Source organism: Moschus berezovskii, chromosome 1 (assembly GCF_049115385.1).
Source record: "Moschus berezovskii isolate FMDL1 chromosome 1, NW_MosBer_1.0, whole genome shotgun sequence".
Taxonomy (NCBI): Eukaryota; Metazoa; Chordata; class Mammalia; order Artiodactyla; family Moschidae; genus Moschus; species Moschus berezovskii.
The window spans coordinates 102,584,924-102,605,125 of NC_142460.1; the positions used below are offsets into that span (position 1 = coordinate 102,584,924).

The 20,202-nt window shown below is 40.7% G+C and overlaps 1 protein-coding gene across 1 annotated transcript; it reads right to left on the minus strand.

Annotated features, from left to right (window-relative positions):
* Nucleotides 1-4,908: 4,908 nt before the first annotated feature.
* DNAJB11 (DnaJ heat shock protein family (Hsp40) member B11) lies at nucleotides 4,909-20,086 on the minus strand. Its single transcript, XM_055408624.2, has 10 exons — nucleotides 19,794-20,086; nucleotides 16,071-16,227; nucleotides 11,718-11,815; nucleotides 10,797-10,929; nucleotides 8,931-9,073; nucleotides 8,225-8,307; nucleotides 7,301-7,358; nucleotides 6,202-6,313; nucleotides 5,815-5,974; nucleotides 4,909-5,362 (listed from the first exon to the last, which is right to left on the minus strand). The coding sequence occupies exons 1-10, from the start codon at nucleotides 19,859-19,861 to the stop codon at nucleotides 5,298-5,300; spliced, it is 1,077 nt and encodes a 358-aa protein (XP_055264599.1). The 5' UTR covers nucleotides 19,862-20,086; the 3' UTR covers nucleotides 4,909-5,297.
* Between the last annotated feature and the right edge of the window lie 116 nt (nucleotides 20,087-20,202).

The following is a 20,202-nucleotide window of genomic DNA, read 5'->3' on the forward strand; positions in this document are numbered from 1 at the left end:
TTCCTAACAAGCTGTTGTATAAATGGATTTCAACAAGGTCTCTCAGCATATCCTTGCAGACATAAAAAATATGGCTACATGCAAAAATACCTATTTTCATGGAGGCTGATATGACTACATGCTGATGTTTTGATGACAACCTGGAGCAAGGCTTTCAATGGCAAAATTCAAGAGCTGGTCTTCAATTCTTTTCTTTACTATTTGGATAAAAAATCTTGATGTCTCAGCCAATACAGAGGACAGATAACATCAAGTGGAGAAGCACAGAATATTGGATGACTGAGTCAGAATCCCAAAACATCTTGACCATCTGGACTGAATTGAAGGAGATGTAATTGAATAACAGTGAACATGAGGCCCTTCATCCGAAAGTATTAAGTCAATCTGCCCCATATTGAGAAGTAACCTGGCAGCCTTGGTATCAGTAAGGTGAGCTACACACATAATTAAGAATTTTCTAGAATCCACATTTTAAAAAGTAAAAAACCAAAACTAAGGTAAGGTGAATTTTATAATGTATTTTATTTATCATTTTAATAATATATTTTACCAAATATACCCAGAATACTATCATTTAAACATGTAACCAATATATAAAATTATTGCATTACTTTACATTCTTTTTTTGTACCAGGTCTTCAAAATCTAGTGTGTGCTTTACATGTATAGCACCTCTCAGTTTGCACCAGCCACATTTCAGGTGCTCAGAAGTGGACACATGGGACATATGTCCCATATTGGACTGAACAGCTTTAGAGCATTCTCACTGACACGAAGCTCTGTGATGACACTACACTCTCATCATGGCATTCTCAGGCTGGCTCCATCAGTAGAGATACCATACTTAAAGCTGTACCACTCATAAGTATTGATTTCATTTACTGGAAAGAGAAAGGGTCTAGGCTCTTTGACATAAATCCTGGTGGAAGCTGTACTGGTGCCCACTATCTGTGACCTGTAGTCAACCCTTCATCATGAGTTCTGGTACCATGCAAGTGACTGAAAGTCTAGAATTTTAAAAAAGTAAACACTCATCAAACTTTTTTCCTCTCTGCTTATCTCCTGGAATCTTTGTTCAGGATAGATGTTTTTACTGGAGCTAATTGCGGCTTCCATCCCAAAGAAAGGCAATGCCAAAGAATGCTCAAACTACCGCACAATTTCACTCATCTCACACGCTAGTAAAGTAATGCTTAAAATTCTCCAAGCCAGGCTTCAGCAATACATGAACCGTGAACTTCCAGATGTTCAAGCTGGTTTTAGAAAAGGCAGAGGAGCCAGAGATCAAATTGCCAACATCTGCTGGATCATGGAAAAAGCAAGAGAATTCCAGACAAACATCTATTTCTGCTTTATTGACTATGCCAAAGCCTTTGACTGTGTGGATCACAAGAAACTGTGGAAAATTCTTAAAGAGATGGGAATACCAGACCACCTGACCTGCCTCTTGAAAAATCTGTATGCAGGTGAGGAAGCAACAGTTAGAACTGGACATGGAACAACAGACTGATTCCAAATAGGAAACGGAGTATGTCAAGGCTGTATATTGTCACCCGCCTTATTTAACGTATATGCAGAGTACATCATGAGAAACGCTGGGCTGGAGGAAGCACAAGCTGGAATCAAGATTGCTAGGAGAAATATCAATAAACTCAGATATGCAGATGACACCACCCTTATGGCAGAAAGTGAAGAACTAAAGAGCCTCTTGATGAAAGTGAAAGAGGAGAGTGAAAAAGTTAGCTTGAAGCTCAACATTCAGAAAACTAAGATCATGGCATCTGGTCCCATCACTTCATGGCAAATAGATGGGGAAACAGTGGAAACAGTGTCAGACTTTATTTTTCTGGGCTCCAAAATCACTCCAGATGGTGATTGCAGCCATGAAATTAAAAGACGCTTACTCCTTGGAAGGAAAGTTATGACCAACCTAGATAACATATTAAAAAGCAGAGACATTACTTTGCCAACAAAGGTCCATCTAGTCAAGGCTATGGTTTCTCCAGTGGTCATGTATGGATGTGAGTGTTGGACTATAAAGAAAGCTGAGCGCAGAAGAATTGATGCTTTTCAACTGTGGTGTTGGAGAAGACTCTTGAGAGTCCCTTGGACTGCAAGGAGATCAACCAGTCCATCCTAAAGGAGATCAATCCTGGGTGTTCATTGGAAGGACTGATGCTGAAGCTGAAACTGCAATACTTTGGCCACCTGATGCGAAGAGCTGAGTCATTTGAAAAGACCCTGATGCTAGGAAAGATTGAGGGCACGAGGAGAAGGGGACGACAAAGGATGAGATGGTTGGATGGCATCACCGACTCAATGGACATGAGTTTGGGTAAACTCTGGGAGCTGGTGATGGACAGGGAGGCCTGGCATGCTGCGGTTCATGGGGTCGCAAAGAGTTGGACACGACTGAGCAACTGAACTGAACTGAACTGAATTGCAGCTTAACTTTTTTCAAAGACTAGCATAAAATCTTCTTTTCATTTTTAAGACCAATCAATGTAACTTTTACAATTGGTTTTAAGTTTCCATATCCTGTTCCCGTTTCCAACAACAGTGATTTCTGAGCACTAACACCCATCTAGGATTCAGGAATCTGGCAATATACATTCACTAACCAATAGTGAATGTAGCTGAAGAGCAGAAACTAAACTTACATAAATGTATGGCCAAAATGTTAGAAATGTGCAAAAACTCTCCCTAAAATATATCACCCTTCATCATTCCCAACTGACTTGCCCAGTGTCACAGAACTGAGTCTGATCCCAGGCCAACCACCTTTTCTGCTTCATTACGTATCTCACTGCAGGGACATTTTCCCGTGCAGGGCTAAAGACACTATTATTTAGCCTGCCACCATCACTACCTAGAATATTTCCTCCACACCACCTGTTTTCTTTGAGTAGAAATCATGAGTTCATGGTAGTTGAGGATACATTCTCTGGAGTAGACTGTTCTGTTCAGTCGCTCAGTCGTGTCCGACTCTTTGCGACCCCGTGGGCTGTAGCCTACCAGGCTTCTCTGCCCATGGGATTCTCCAGGCAAGAATACTGGAGTGGGTTACCATTTCCTTCTCCAGGGGATCTTCCCGACCCAGGGATCGAACCCGGGTCTCCCACATTGGAGGCAGACGCTTTAACCTCTGAGCCACCAGGGAAGCCCCTGGAGTAGACTGCTTGGCTTCAAATGTTGGACCCACTGCTTGTAAGCTATGAGAATTCTTCCTCATCTGTAGATTGAGGATAACAGTTTCTCTTCCATATAAACAACCTCATCCGTATAAAACACTTGAACAGAAACTGGCCCATAGTAAGGACTCAATAAATATTTTCTACTCAGTGAGTAAGAGGACAAGTTTTCAGTTCTTCACTTGAAAACTTTGTAACTCATAGAGCCTTTTTTTTTTTTTTTTGGTACACAGAAACTTTTGGCTTAAGGGGAGCTCACATATTGACCACTATGACCTCCCAAGCCCATTCCGTAGGGAGCTTGCTGCCTTGGGGATCACTGCTCCACTTCAGGGCAGCATTAACTTCTGGGAAGGCAGCTGTACCCTAGTGCAAAAAGCCTGGGCTTTGAAGCCTGGTTTTACAATCTTCCTGTCATCTCCACCACATCATCCTGTTACTATGCTTAATTACAAGAAAACCTATGGGGCTCGGATACAAGTCTTTTCATATTACAGTGTGTTTCAGAGAAAGCACTTAAATAGTGACAAAGCCCCATGAACATTCTTATTTGCAGCAAAATAATTATATCTGGGGTCTTCCTAGCTAAGAACAGTTCTAGCTTAGTATATGACTGATTCTTGCAAAAATCTTGGAAAAAATCAATAGGTGCGAATCATGATTGAGAGCTCTCCTGGGCTAAGATATAGAAGATCAATGTTGATAATTATTTCTCAGAAATTTTTAACTACAGAAACTTAGTACATAATGAATATTAAATGTACAAAACATCCATGAAATATACATATGTATCTATGTGGTGCATTTAATTTTAAGATTTTTAGCATTTTAAATATTTCTCAATTTTCCTTCCCTTTACAAGTAAATGCACAGTTGGATCACTCAAATCCAAATAGTGTCTGATCAAGGTTAAATGATGTGCTTGTTAACTATTCATAATGGATGAAATTTCTTCCCCCTCTTCCCTTAATTTTTATAAAACAGGGCAAAATAAATGAAAAGGCTACAGCAGCAATGGCTGTTACATAGACACAGATGGGAATGTTGCTGGAACCACACTGATGGCTAGAAGGCAGCTCCATAAACTCTCCGCAACAGTTCTTTAACAACACTGAAACACTCACTAGCTAAAGTAAAGAAGAGCAGAGTGTGATCTGACCATGTAATGAAGACAAAGGAAAGAGGTTCCAAATTCACATATACTGAAGTCACATACCACCTGAATCAGGCACCACTGACAGAAGAAAATGTAAATTTGTTACTCTAGTACTTTAAAATTCATTTTCTAGGGGCAACAACAATCGTAGTTCCCAACACAAGCCAAAGATTTGTTAAACATGTCAACTGAGATTGGACACATGAAAAGTGCTTTCTAAACAGTAACGTTTCCATGTCAGATTTTACTATTCCCTAATTAAAATGAGAAGGAATATACTTTTTCAAGGATAATTAGGTCCTGGTTTCATCCACTCCGATCTCTAATTTCTTCAGGCTCCTCTCTAAAAAGTGCCATGTGTGTTTAATTGGATATAGGGACTTGATCTTCACCACTCTCCTACAGGTTTGTGTATTCATCTTGCTTCATGGGAGGAAAATCCAACTAGCACACAGGTCCCAGAGAGGGAAATGAGGCTGATTAAGGAAAAATGACAAGGAAAAAAGATGAAGATGGGAGAGACAACAGGGGAGCTAAGTCAACAAGAAACAGGAGTCAAGAAAAAAATTAACATCAGAATGTATTTAAAAACAGACTTCTCCAGTTGGCATTTCAAATGAAACAGCTAACAATTAACTCCAACCCTTTGTATAGTGTCTTTTTGCTTCTGGAGTCCTCTTGCAGCTTTAATTCTTGAAACTCGGGCGCAGCACCAGACATAAATCCCAGAGGGAGAGGTATTATTAAACCTTTTGCTGGTCATTCTTTTCTCAACACAAATGGACAAATTCTTAAGCCCGCTTACTCATTTCATGACGATCATTAGAAGAAAAAAAATTAAACCAAACTTGCATATTGAAAATGAAAACAAAAATACACAAAAAAACCCCTGCAGATAATAAATATCGCTGATTCACTTATTTTAAAACAAAGTCCAATTTTATTCATTCTTAATATCCTTGAAGTCCATTGTAAACCTTCTGCACTGATCCTTGTTTCAGTAGCTGTTTGATACCTGGGGAAAGAATGAACAAATGACTCCATTAACAAAAACGCAGCTTAAAGAGAGCATGTTTCACAGGGAGGCTCCACAAAAGGCCCCATGACAAGCAAGCATGGATCTGAATTAAACAAGTCACTACCCATGTCCAGCTTCATCACGTGCGGATACCCATACACGCACGTCCAAGGTGATCCCTTGTCTTTGTGTCTCAGGCAGATATACAACACACACATCCCACAAAATCCCATGAGAAGAGGCAATTGGAATGGACAGAAAACACTTCAGCTGTCTTCCATCCTTTTTTTTTTGTCCTCTTTCCTTTTTCCTTTACCTTTTCCTTTTTACTTACGACCCACCACCTGGGCCCTCTTCTCAAGCAACCATTGCAGCCTTCACCCTCCAAGCCTCTGATCCTTCTAAAGCAGACCTCATCTTTCCCTGAACAGTAAACATTATACCCTCACCTTCTCTTGCTTCCTCTGACAACTGTTCTTTTGGAAAATCCACATCGAAAGTGATTATCAAAGAGCCCTTGATGTTGTTGTTGTCAAAGTTAGGGAGCCCTTCCCCTTTCTTCCATAGCTTGGCTCCGGGTCTGGTGATCTTATCCCGGGAAATATGTACCTGGAAAGCAAAAGGGAATGGACCAGAGAAGGAGTGGTACTCCCGAAGCATAACACAGTTTCTGGTGAGCGCTGGTACCCAGAGCTCCTGTCACAGCTCAGCAGAGCATCAGGATGAAGGGGCAAGCAAAACGTGTCTCCGTGGCTCCAAAGGACTGAAGTAACCTCAACACCAGCTACAAGAAGGCTTTAAAAGGACAGGACTTTTAAAAGAACTAGTTTGCTTACCTTGTGACCATCCAAGTGAGTAATGTCCATATCGAAGCCCACCAGAGACTCTACGAGGGAGATTGTCACATTTGTGTATAAGTCATCTCCTCGCCTTTCAAATATTGAGTGTCTGGAAGAGAACGCGGTAAAGATCAGTAACTTCCAAAGTCTTTTTTTGGAAGAGTTCAAAAAGTTTCTAGAAAAATCATGGAAAAGGATGGATGCCACTCTTTCAAACAATAAGCATCTCTTAAGACATTCCTTTGTGTGTAATATTAATAGAGACTGTAAAGTTAGTAGGATTTATTAAACCCTCATCTTCAGGAGCTTATGATCAGCAATAGCAAAAGCATATAATTAAAATACAAGTAATCAGATTAAGAAAAAAGAGAAGGACAACTTCTGGCTGTGGAATTGGGCGAGAAGGGCGTCAGAGATCATTGGGTGGGTGGGGATTCCAGAGCTGGGTTTATAAGGCCCGGTCAGCTCTGAAGCTGTAAATAAGGAGGATGCGTGGGAGGCTGGGGACAGGACAAGAGGGAATTCTGGCAAAGATATGGACTTGAGAAGGGACTAGGTTCATTTAGGAAACAGAACATATCCCAATTTCCCGGGAAGTGATCAGAAAAACAAGGCAGGTGAAGAACACTGGGAAAAGATCACTGAGATTAAGGAGTGCTATGAGAGAGAAAAAAGTCTTTGGCACTGGGGGCCCATTTCTCCATATTTGGTTGGGAATCCTGTTTCAGTGAATCCTTAGAAGCAGAGGCATCACTGGTCTCCAAAATGGTAAACAAGAAAGCCCGAGTTCCAGGCAAAATTCTTATGGAAGGAGCACTGCATGTTGAAGAGAGGCCAACCAGGGAAGCTGCCCAGCAGCTGCAGATGACGTCACAGTAGGTCCTGTCTATGGAAAAGTCTCCCATTACTGCATGGGGAGCATTTCCTCAGTTAATCTCTCTGACCTCCTTGTCTGCTTCTCTTTCACAGCTCCTTATGTGTCTTATCAATGCTCTCCTCCCAACATCTTTCAGAATCTTAAGTCTTGAGTAAATAAATATTTAGGCTCAATAAGAGGCTCCAACCCAAAGAAGGCTGCCAAACTGAGATGACTTACTTGACAACTTTGATTCGGAACCGCAGGTCTCCTGGCTCTCCATCCACGTGAGGTTCACCTAGTCAGAAGAGATTACCACACACTGTAAGCGGAACACTGCAAATCTGTTTGGTAGTTGAAAGAAGTTTTTAAAGCCACTAACTCAGGCTTTGACTGTTAAGCCTATCTGTGAGTGCAGTCTCTCTACCTGGCTATATCAAATTTCAGATTAATAGTGAGGCTCACCTGTGCCTCATGCACAGCAGTAAGTAAGTTGACCTATTTCCTAAACAAAGAATGATTCACTGATTTCTGAACCTGATATTTTAAAGCTATTTTTTCTTCTAGAGTTTTAAATTTAACCCCAAAATGAGGTCTGCGAGCATCTTATTAGTGCCAATTAGAGTTACATCTCTTCTTTTATTGCAGAGTTCAAATTAATCCATTAAGTTCTGAACATCTTAAACTTTGATATAATTTAGGCTGTGTGTGCAAGCTAAGTTGCTCAGTTGTGTCTGATTCTTTGTTACCCCATGGACCATAGCCCTCCAGGCTCCTCTGTCCATGGGATTCTCCAGGCAGGAACACCAAAGTGGGTTGCCATGTCTTCCTCCAGGAGATCTTCCTGACCTAGGGATCAAACCCACGTCTCTTATGCCTCCTGCATTGGCAAGCAGGTTCTTTATCACTAGCACCACCTGGGAAGCCCAACTTAGGCTACTGGACAGTAACTTTTGGCCATCGTATTCAAAGGATAAACAGTAATGCGAGAGCTTAAAGATGGTCACAAAAGGCTTCCTGTGTCCTAAAAAACAACTGAAGTGTGCTGGAAATGAGGCATGCTTTCACTATGTGGCCATGACGTATGGGGTGAGGTGGGAGGTATTCATAAGCAATCAGAGAGCAGAAAGTTATGATAATAAAACATCAATGTCAATATATCACCTTCTCCAATAAAGGGGTACTCCATGCCGTCTCTCACCCCAGGTTCAATTTCTACCTCTAGTGTTCGTTCTTCGTTCACTAGTCTGAGACAAAGAGAATTTAAAAGGAAAAATAAATGAAAATATAAATCAAATCCCAGATACAGATAATTCAAGTTATGTCTACTCAATCTACTTTTTCTTGGAAGACTAGCCTGTATCTCTAGATGACAAAGCCACTTGATATCCACTCACACTTTCAACCTGCCAAATGCCAGGGCAAAGTTTCTATATATCACGTAATCACACAACCACTGATTCCAAAAGGAACTACAGTTGACTGGCTGCTTTAACGTGAAGATCAATAATAGAGAAAACCACTCACACTTGCATAAATGTCCACCTGAAAGGACAGTGTCATGTTTATCAGAAAATCTAACAGGTAAGTTTATCCTATTTGACTTTTTCTCCTGATCCCACAAATAAATGAGCCAGATTTAATATGTACAATTGAAGGTTCAATTAAATAGTTGTGTTCAAAAGAAGATATTCAGAAGAGATACTTTAAGAAGAAACAAAAATGTAAATTTCTTTGCTCTGTCCTCTGGCAGCACATGAGGAAGAGAGGGAAAGAAAAAAAATCTAGGTATGGACCGTTGGCATTTTATTAGACCAGTGAGATGATTAAAAGTGTCCCTTGGCAGAGTGAAGAAGGTGCTTCTACTCACTTGACGTTCGGGCACTCGTCGCAGACCACCTCCTGGGTCATCTGGAAGCGCCCGGGGCCCAGCTGGGTGGTTCGCATCTCCTGCCTGCAGTTGCATTTCCGTTTGCCAGGGGCCTGCCTTGCCACGGGTTTGTTTCTAACCACCTAGGAAGTGCACACACAGCATAAGCTTCTCTTTTGCATTCCCCAGATTTCGGTTTCCTGACCAGATCTGGGCTGGAACCTCCCCTTCTCTCCCAAGCTATCCTTCAGGGAGACCCACTGCTGAGAGAAGTCCTGGAGGAGTTACAAATCAGCCCCCACACAGGACTATAGTAAATGGATCTTCAACGGACTCAAATTCTAAAGCTGGAGAAGAGAGAGGAGGGTAAGAAAGAAGAGAACTCGAAGATAGTGTGTATAGGATCATTTTTTTCTAAGCCACAAAGAAATACAGAATTACTGTTTCTTGAGAAATCTGAGCTGTGTAAAGCAGGAGCCCTGAAGAACAACCACAGCCTTCAAAAGCTGGCATGTGGCTCCCACTCCAAGATTACCCATGATTAACCTAATGAAAACACTTCCTTGTTTCAGGCAACTCAATCTGGCAGTGTTTTCCAATGCTGCCTCAATCTAGATACTCAGCCTGTAAGAAGAGACACAATGAGCATCTCCTTGTAGCTGATTGCAATCAAACATTCCTATCCCTCCAAATCAAAGGAAACTAAAATATATGAAGAAATGCATGCCTATGCAGCTGAATGAGGCGAATGCTTGGAGAAAAATCCCTCAAAGCCAACAAACATATGAAGCCCAGTTCAACAGAATAAACAATATAAGTAAATAGAGCTAACAGTTATGGCACTTACTATGTGCCAACCAAGGCCCTAATCACATATATTTACGAACTCTTTATGACATAGACGCTGCTATCATCTCCATTTTACAGAGGATGGAATGAAAGCACAGAAAGGCTCAGTAATATGACCAAGGTCACACAATCAACGTATGGCAGAGCCAGGACTCTAAATCAGGCAGTCTAGCTCCAAAGTCTGTACTTTTAACCACTATGCTCTTTTAGAGTAATTATTTTTCTTAAAAAGAATCGACCATGGGGGCATTTAAATAGCAAGGCCACATACATACATTCTTTACAATAATTAGATTAACAAGGAATTTGTTTAGGTGCATGCTAACTGCAAGAAAGTGATGTGTACATTACGTACAGCCAATGACTACAGAAAACAGGCCTGCAAGGGAACAAGGGAAATTAATCTCTGTATCTGAATATATGTATAAAGCTTCCCAAAAGCACTGTTTGGAAATGAAAAAAACCTGGAAACAACCTACATGCCTGTTGATCCAATGTGTTCGCTGAAATTTCAGCGGTGCTGAAATTCTATTCAGCAGATTTACAGCTGTAAGCAACAACATGGGTGAATCCTGACAAGAGTAAGTAAAAAAAAGGCCGGTCTCAGAAGATAATGTACAGTCTGATGTTGTTTTCAAAAAGTCAGAGACAATGTGAGTGAACGAAATACTATTCAGGTATACATACACATATAATAGAACAAATAAACAAAGAATGGCAATAGAGACAAAACTCAGGCTATGAGGTAGTTACCTTGGAAGGGAGGTGGGCGGATGGAATAGGGAAGAAGCATGTAGGTAGATATAAGTTCTGGTTTATTGTTTTATTAAGTTCTTGGGCTGAGAGATGAGTTCATGAAACAATTACAGGGTATCATGAACCAAAGACTATGATTACTTCAATTCTATGCACTGTCCCCCTTCCTAAAAGACAGAGAAGGTACCCAGAAACCTCTTAGTTTTAGTCATAAGAACACATTCTAGAGTCAATATGAATAGCTGCATAATTTGGACTTACTTCTACAAAATTTCCTGCATACACTTCTTCCAAAGTGACTTCTAGATCTACAATAATATCACTTCCTCTTGGAATATTTCTGTCTTGCTGACGAGGGGTTCCTCCGAACATGAAACCAAAATCTCCAAAGAAGCTGTTGGTAAGCATAAAATTATCAGAAAAAGAAATCAGAATTCACCTCTTACAATTTCAGTTTTCTTCACACTGATTCTTACTTTTTTTTGAGTTCACAAAACTCTTTAAGAATCTGAAGAAAGCACTGCATCCTCCCCCCACAGAAATGAATATTCAAATATATTTTTATTTATAATTTGACCCAAAACCCCCAATCAAGACCCTATTTATGCATCATCAGAGCACAAGAAAATTGACATGTTCAATAAAGTGGGCCTCAAAGAGTGGGAAGGTAAGGTGTTTATTATCCAGCCACTCAGCATTCTCAGAAAGCCGGGAGCAGCAAGAGATAGAGAGTCTCTGCCCTGACTCTTTCCACCAATGCTGATGATCACAATCATCCCTTTCTTGTTGACAGGATGAAGAGGCAGCTCTGGGTATAGAAACAGGAATTTCTCTTACGAGTATCACCTTTTTCATTAAGTGGTTTGCAGATCTGAAGACAGCGAGGAGACAAAATGAACTGGTTTCCAACATATATCACCCCCAACATAGTCGGGATTGATTTAACTGATACGGTTGGCCAGGCAGACATCCCTGTAAGTACTACCTGTCTTTTCTGGAGCTTTGTGAAAACAGAGAAGTATATTTCCATACAAAGAATGATGAATGACCTTCTGGTCAAGGATAAGTTAAGTTGTACTATTCATCAAAAGATTCTGAACAAGGGAGCAAGGATAATTCTTTAATAATCCCTAAGTGATACACTCTTGACACTAATACCTTGCAGATGGATAAATTACTTACTGTGAAAAAATGTCTCCATGGGAGCTCTGATGCCCATCTTTCAAGCCCTCTTCACCATATGTATCATACTGTTTCCGTTTCTCACTATCTGACAGAACCTGGGGGCAAAAGCCAGTGGAGGAAACGATTATGAGTTGGTAATGGTTTGGTGAGGTGCATTCACATTTATGTTTTAAAAATTTTAAACTCTGATACTGTGTGTAAAATTTTAGTGGATTGTGGTTTTCATTATGTATGGTATTAAGGTATGTTTACGAGTTAATAAACTCTTTGATCAGCATTCATTTTGTAACTTTTCACAATGCTCAACTCATGTTTTTGATTTAAATTGATCAGCCTCACCTAGCTGCATAAATGTCATGCAGATTAGCGCTAACGAGATTAGCGACATGGCTATGAATGTGAGGGTGAACTCCGAGAGTTGGTGATGGACAGGGAGGCCTGGCGTGCTATGATTCATGGGGTTGTGGAGAGTCGGACACGACTGAGTGACTGAACTGAACTGAACAGGAGAGAGTGACATGAATTCCTCAGCTTTACTTCCCATGTAGTTTGACTCCCATATTTAGGCTGCTAACCACTATGCTATATTATCTCTCTAAACTATAAACTTGGGACATGACTGACAAGATTGTCATTAGTCACAGGAGCAGTAAATAAGGACAGCCTTCAACTTTGCTCAGCCTCACATATCTATACCATAAGCTCTACCCGACACTACCCCACACAAATTAAGAGATTGGCAAGTCGGGGGAATCAAATGACAGGTCTCCAGAAAGGTCTATACTGCAATATTTTCATATTCCCCTTTCATTCTTTTGATATATGTAGAAATCCATCTGTCGAAGAGTGCTATCTGGCACATACAGCTCATAACCTCCTGAGTCTGAACTGCAAACAGTAAAAAGGGACACTGCTCTATGAAGGATGCTCAAGCTCAATTTCACAACTTGAGAAAAGACTTTCTAAAGTTTTAGTGGTTTTAGAAAACTATATGCTCAGTCATAAGTATATACTTTCTCATTGGAACCACTTCATATCAAGAATAAAGAATGTAAAACAAAATAAGCTTCGGTGTTACTCAAAATTTGCCTTCCAAAAAAGCTTCCCATTTGCTGGGAGCATTCTGAAATATATGCACTTCAAAGGGGTTTCCCAGGTGGCTCAGTAGTAAAGAATCCGCCTGCTAAGCAGGAGGTGAAGGTTTGATCCCTGTGTTGGGAAGACTCCCTGGAGAAGGAAAGGGTAACCCTCTCCAGAATTCCTGTCTGGAGAATTCCATGGACAGAGAGGCCTGGCAGGCTACAGTCCCATGGCATCACAGAGACTGACAGAACTTAGCAACTAAACAACATAAGTTTGAAAATTAAATAACTTTATGCTCTTTGGTATTCCTACATTTCTATTTAGACAGCAGACTGAAGGAAAAAGCTATTTTAAACTCATACTTGTGTTGGCTCAGGGAAAAAAAAGGTTGGAAGTATATGGGGCTTGTTGACTCAGCAAAAGAAAGATCTGATTGGCATATGTAAATAGGACACATTTTTGGTTCAGGGCCTGAATGATATGTAAGGAGCCACAGTAAAAAAATCATTTAAGATACATTCAGAAGGATAAGCAGACAGTCAGTATATAAGAAAGTGAGCATTCTTAAAATCAAAGAGAAATGAGTTAGACTAGAAGTGACTAGAGTACTCAACTAAAGCCACGATGATAGAGCAGGTGAAAAATAAAGGGTTTGATCAATATCCTTAAAAAAAAAAAAGCTACTTTGGGGAAATAGAAATGGGCAGAGTTAACTTAAAAAACAAAACAAACTCATTATTATGTGATCAGGATTTTCAATATTTTCACTTTCAAGTCCATTTCTCTGTTCTTGTCTTGGCAAATAAATGAATTCCACATTGGATCCATAAGAAATTCCATTTCAAAGCCCCTCAAACAAAGACTATTTTTAAGTCAGCTTCTTTTTGGACATAAGAGGCTTCTGTAATAACTCCCCCAAAACTACCCTTAAAGTTATCTATTATCATTCACTTACTCCTCACTTCTCTTCTATCTAAAGAATGCAGTTTTATTCCAGTCTCGGAAACTTTTATTTTTAAGAGAAAGAAAAGAATTTTTTAGTTGATGGGCCAATCAACCAGTCTCAACTAATTAAAATGCCTGCAGTAATCTCAGCTCAGTAGAGAAGACAGACGTATTCACAACAGACTCTTCAACTTTAGTGGGATTTTTATTTGTGGACACTAATTTATCCAAGGACCAAAGACAGGCAATCAAGTGAATGATGCAAAGAAGAAAGAAAATTTGAACTGAGGACTAAAAAGGTTCTGAGTTAAACTGCAATCTCATTGAATGATGCATGTATAGCCTGCCTAGGTCATGGTGAAACAACATGCAGAATCTATAAAGAGCATGGAAAATTCTTAGCAACAGTTCTCCCAGAAAATATTTTTGATTATTGGGTTTCTAGCAAGCAATGGGAGTATTCATGGGAAATAAAGTGCAAAACATGGAATCCATATTAACAAGAAACAAAATGTTACATACAGTAATTTAAGAGGGTCCACCAACCCTCTCAAGTTTATTTGTGAGCCTAAGGTTAGGAATTTTGGTCCTATAGGTGTTGAGAGAAGAAAGGGAAATCCCATTAAAGTTTCATGTGCATATAAATCACTTTTACTTCATTCATTTCTTTAACCCAGGAGGCCTTGGAATCCCCTCTTTGTGGTTTTTTTCCACTAAAATATTTTTCAGACTTGTTTCCAATCTTCTCACTATACAGGGATTTAATCTGAATTCAGATGCTGTAGCTCCCTGACTACTGCAGTCAAATTATTTTTTTAATTGGAAGGACTGATGATAAAGCTGAAACTCCAATACTCTGGCCACCTCATGCGAAGAGTTGACTCACTGGAAAAGACTCTGAGGCTGGGAGGGATTGGGGGCAGGAGGAGAAGGGGACGACAGAGAATGAGATGGCTGGATGGCATCACCGACTTGATGGAGGTGAGTTTGAGTGAACTCCGGGAGCTGGTGATGGACAGGGAGGCCTGGTGTGCTGTGATTCACGGGGTCGCAAAGAGTTGGACACGACTGAGCGACTGAACTGAACTGAACTGTGCCCTTTCAGAAAATGGGAATAAACGGTGACTAGAATTAACACTGAATTGTATAGCTGCAAGTTGTGAAGAAAGCAGAACTTAAATGTCCTCACTATAAAAAGGAATACATGATGTGATGGACTGAGCAAAATCCTTTCAAAATGTATACATATATCAAATCACCACAACGTACACTTTAAATATCTTACAATTCCATTTGTCAATTATATCTCAACAAAGCTGAAAAAAAAATATAACCACAGATCTCTTATTCTATTTCTAGGGGAAAGGTGAATTGCAATACACGCAAAGCAGCTAACTCTTAAATTAATACACATGAAAGATTATCAGTTGCTTATTTGTAAAAATTTTTCACCATGGTGTTGTGTAAAATGGTTTTTCAAATAGCAAAGAAGGTTATTAAGGATTCAGTAAATATTCCTCTGTGCTGTTGAAAATGAAAAAGAAAGAAAGGAAATGGGAATAAGAATATGCCCAGCTCTGCTATATTTCATGTTGTCCTAATGAAGATTAAATGAAACGATACACATCAAAGTGTTTTAATCTCTAGATTAGAGGCTGCAAATTCAAACTATAGCTATGTTTTCTTTGATCTGCACATAAAAGAAAATTTTAAATTGAATTAGTTCCCAACATGTTATAACCAGGAAAATTTACCAAAAGAATCAGGAATTCCACTGCTCTAGAAAAATTAAATGATGTGGCAACACAGTGCTTACGTCTATATATGGCAAAAACTGGTTGGGGTTGAATAACAGCTGCTCCCTTGAAATGAGTCAAGAAGTCTTCAGTTTGTCAGTCCTCTTCAGTCCCTGTTGACTGCTAAAATGTAGGTAGAATATCTACTCTCCTGTTTTATCTTATATCTGCCTGGTTCATATAGGCAGGTGGATCTGCAATCCTCATTTAGATTTTGTTTCTGTTTCTGGCTCCAACTTCCAAACAGACCGACCGAAGATCAATCTACTAATTAATCTACCAATTCTATCTTCTTTCATTCATCTTTTTTAACACTACTCTCCTTAATAAAACAAACACTGATATGAAAAGGGCAGGAAGTAGTACCTTCTAAAATAAATGTACAATATAGCATTGAGCACTACTTTTATCTATTGTCTATTTCTTTTAAAAAGTGACCTGAAAAATGGAAGTGTTACTCTGCGTTACACAGTCTTTTCTGTATCTGCAGGTTTTATTTACACTTTTAATCTTCTTCCTGACTCACTTCATAAGCAGCACCCAGATCCTGGAATTTCTCCTGCGCTCGTGGATCATCAGGATTCCGGTCAGGATGAAGCTGCAGGGCTAGTTTCCTGTAGGCCTTTTTAATATCCTTTATAGAGGCACTGCGAGGCACCCCCAAGATCTTATAGAAGTCTCGCCTGGGGATGCAGGAGAGGGAGAAGATACTTCATTAAAGGGTTATACATTACATTTTTATTTTTTTTTTTTTACATTACATTTTTAAAAGTGAAATTTTTTCCTTTACATTTAGGTTTGTGTCTGAGCAAAGAGGTAGGAAAATGAAGGTACACATGTGACATACAAAAAGAATGACTAAAAAAAAAAACACACCAGAATTTGTAATGAGTGTCATACATTGAAGCAATCATAATGACAGGTTATGTATTTTTTGAACAATGCCAGGATTATTCAAAGTATCTGTGGCATTCTTCTCTTAGGAGAACTACTTTTAGTCAAGAAAATCATTTTCTTATTTTATGGTCACACATTATTTCCAAGCAAGAACTCTATAATCAAATTGACTCTCTGTCGTCCTCTATTACTGACTTCAAATGACTTGACTGCTTCCAAAAATTTAATAATCTCAAAGGATGATTTTCTTTATTCAAAATGATTGTATCACATAAACGTTCTGACTAAAAGTAGAACTCTTGGAATGTTAAAGATGAAGTGACTGAAATTAACTTCAGAAGCCCAAAACAAGAGAAGCCTGAAGAGAGAATAACATTCATTTGAATGTATAAGTTGTGGAGTTTTGTGCCAAAAAAGAGAAAATATCAATTTTGCAGTCATTCAATCAGTTCAGTTGCGCAGTCATTCAGTCAGTTCAGTCGCTCAGTCGTGTCCGACTCTTTGCGACGCCATGGACTGCAGCACGCCAGGCTTCCCTGTTCATCGCCAACTCCAAGAGCTTGCTCAAACTCACGTCCATCGAGTCGGTGATGCCATCCAACTATCTCATCCTCCGTTGTCTACTTCTCCTCCTGCCTTCAATCTTTCCCAGCATCAGAGTCTTTTCCAATCAGTCAGTTCTTCACATCAGGTGGCCAAAGTATTGGAGTTTCAGCTTCAGCATCAGTCCTTCCAATGAATATTCAGGACTGATTTCCTTTAGGATGGACTGGTTGGTTCTCCTTGCATTCCAGGGGACTCTCAAGCATCTTCTCCAACACCACAGTTCAAAAGCATCAATTCTTTGGCACTCAGCTTTCTTTACATAGCCTTGACTAGATGGACCTTTGTTGGCAAAGTAATGTTTCTGCTTTTTAAGATGCTGTCTAGGTTGGCAACCCACTTCTGTACTCTTGCCTGGAGAATTCCATGGACTGAGGAGCCTGGTGGGCTACAGTCCATGGAGTCGAAAAGAGTTGGACACGACTGAGCGACTTCACTTTCACTAGGTTGGTCATAGCTTTTCTTCCAAGGAGCAAGCATCTTTTAATTTCATGGCTGCAGCCACCATCTGCAGTGATTTTGGAGCCCAAAAAAATAAAGTCGCTCACTGTTTCCATTACTAGGAGTTATTCTAGTTTGTCCAGGTCAAGTCTTAATCAGAGCCAGCTGCTGGAACCCATATGCTGGTGCCTATAAGTCTCAGCAGCTGCAAATATGCACATGGCATGAGCTAGGAGACAAAGTAGAGAGCCACTGACCTCCTTGCCAGGAACTATGCTAAAACTAAATTAACTGTAGAGCAAATCTTTGCAGGAAAGGCCAATGGGAAGACAGAATTAGACTAATAAACTTTGAGGGCAGGGACCATATCCAGTCCATAAAAGACATCAATAAATGTTCACTGAATGAAATGACTAAATAAGCATGCTCTCAAAAGTCTATCCCTTTAGCCAGCAGCAATTATTCTGAAAATGCACTCTCTCAACCAAGGGATGGGAAAGTTATTCACAATGGAGATCATGTAGGAGTGATGATAATTTTAAAATGTAGTGGGGGGAAAATGCATTGGGGTACCAAGATCCACCAGAGAACTTTATACCATGGAACTTAAAAAAAAATGATTTAATAAGCTCTAAGTCACACTTTAAGGAAATCATATAATCATTTTATGTGTAAGTTTTTAAAATTATCACTGACAAGGGGATGAGGATTATTCCATGAGGATTATTTAGGTGCTTTATCCCCCTTCCCCTAAATATGCAAAAACCTGGCATCTCTTCAGACAAAACTAGATAAAGGTTCACTAATGTTAACAACAAAAGAGCTAACTATATAAAAAATGAGGCCTACTTAGGATATACTTAATATAAAAATGGTTATGTAATAGCTGAGAAAAACATAGGGAGATGGCTGGCACAGCTCAGTATCAACATTACAGTTCCCAAGAGACTCCTTTATGAAAGACTTGGGCTTCCCTGGTGGCTCAGATCGTAAAGAACCTGCTTGCAATGCAAGGAACCTACGTTTGATTGCTGAGTCGGGACGATTTCCTGGAGAAGGAAATGGCAACCCACTTCAATATTCTTGCATGGGGAATTCCAAGGACAGAGAAGCCTGGTGCGTTTCAAACCATGGGGTTCCAAAGAGTTGGATAGAACTGAGTGATGAGCACTTTCACTTTTTCACTAACTTTACAGTTAAGAGTATTAACAGTATTTATATTGACATCTTGTTCAAGCAACTTAAGGTACACATTGCTTTAAGTGCAAAAAGTGCTAAAAAAATGTTAAAAATACAATAAAGTGTTATCTAGGAGAAGAAGACTTTATTTTAGAAATTTAAGACGTTTCACAAGGAAAAAAAAAACCCAACAAAGTTTACGCATATATGCACACGGGGGAAACAAAAAGCTTTTAAGAGAATAACAAGCACTTAAAGTGTCAAGTTCTGCTAGGTAGTGCTTTCTCTTTTCAGAGTAACCTACAAATTTGTCAGAAGCTAAGGATTTACTATTTTCCATATTCTAAAATATGAGCCTGGCATATAAAATTCTGTGGGCACCAAGCCTACAGGATAATGGATCTCAAAGGCTGGAGAATCTCTAGAGTCCAGGAGGTCCGGCTTCCTTCAAACAGGTGGCACATTATCATCCTCATGTCAAAGATGGGAATTTAGGTTTTCTTTCAAAGTCACATAATTCATAAGTTGGGTGGGGCGAGAATTCCAGTCTACTATCTATTGGTAAAATGTTTCTCCCCTCTGCTTGTAGTGCTACTCAGCTCCCTAAGAATGCTCCCTGGAGAGACAGTGAGGCATGACAGCTTAGGCTCAGTATCTTACGAAGCTGAGAAGTACAAGGGTTCTTCAAAAGGTCTGTCGTGCTCCCTCAATCCAATTTCTTTCAGTCCCGACATGGCTACCCTACCTATTCTCCCCACTTCCTCACTTTGCCTGGCATCACAACCCACCCACTTTAATGCCTGCCCAAAGGCGGGCATTGTAGACTTAACACTGTATCGTCCCCTTCTCTAACTCAGCAGACCCCCATCCCACGTTGCGTTTGGCACTGTATCCAACCCTCGCTTCTCTGGGCAAAACTAGGTCTAGGGATTCTGGGTCTAAGCCACTATCACCCGGGTCACCCACTGTCCTCTGCTCCATCCCACTAGCCTGGCCCACACTACCCACTCCTCTCCACCGCCTCACCACAGCAAAGCCCCTTTCCACTCCCCCCGTCGGACAACGTCCCCTTCTCTTCCCAGCCAAGACTGACTTCACGGCCCCGTGCCCGCGGATTCCAATTCCTCACCCGGCGATCACGGTCCCGATGAGGTACAGCAGCAACAGGCAGAAGGTGCCCAGGTTCTGCGGGGCCATAGTTCCTCCGTGCCGGCCCCGGACCCCCCGCGACTCCTCACAGCCCCCGCCGCCGCCGCCGCCGCCGCGTCGGCTCGCCAGCCCACCCGGCCCTGAGAGGCCGCCTTACGCCCGGGTCTCCGACTCAGGAGCAACAGCTAGCTTGCCCCGTCCTCTACCAGTCCACTTCCCGGGAGTCCCGAGTCCCGGCGAGAGAAGCCCCTCAGCGGCCCAGAGCCAATCGCTGCTCCGGACATCACACGCGGCCGGCGCCTCACAGCCAATCAGGGCAGTACACTTCACCTCCGAGGCGGCGCGGGCGGCCAGTTAGGCTTCGGAGCTGCAGCCGCAGCTCCCGGCCA

What these genes read in the sequence shown, in the direction of transcription:
- DNAJB11 (XM_055408624.2), bottom strand. Translation starts at nt 19,861, where the DNA reads ATGGCCCCGCAGAACCTGGGCACCTTCTGCCTGTTGCTGCTGTACCTC. An exon ending in GTACCCCTTTATTGGAGAAG is followed by an intron (nt 7,359 to 8,224) that starts GTGATATATTGA and finishes TCTTCTGACTAG; the next exon opens with GTGAACCTCACGTGGATGGA. An exon ending in TTCCGAATCAAAGTTGTCAA is followed by an intron (nt 6,314 to 7,300) that starts GTAAGTCATCTC and finishes GTTCTCTTCCAG; the next exon opens with ACACTCAATATTTGAAAGGC.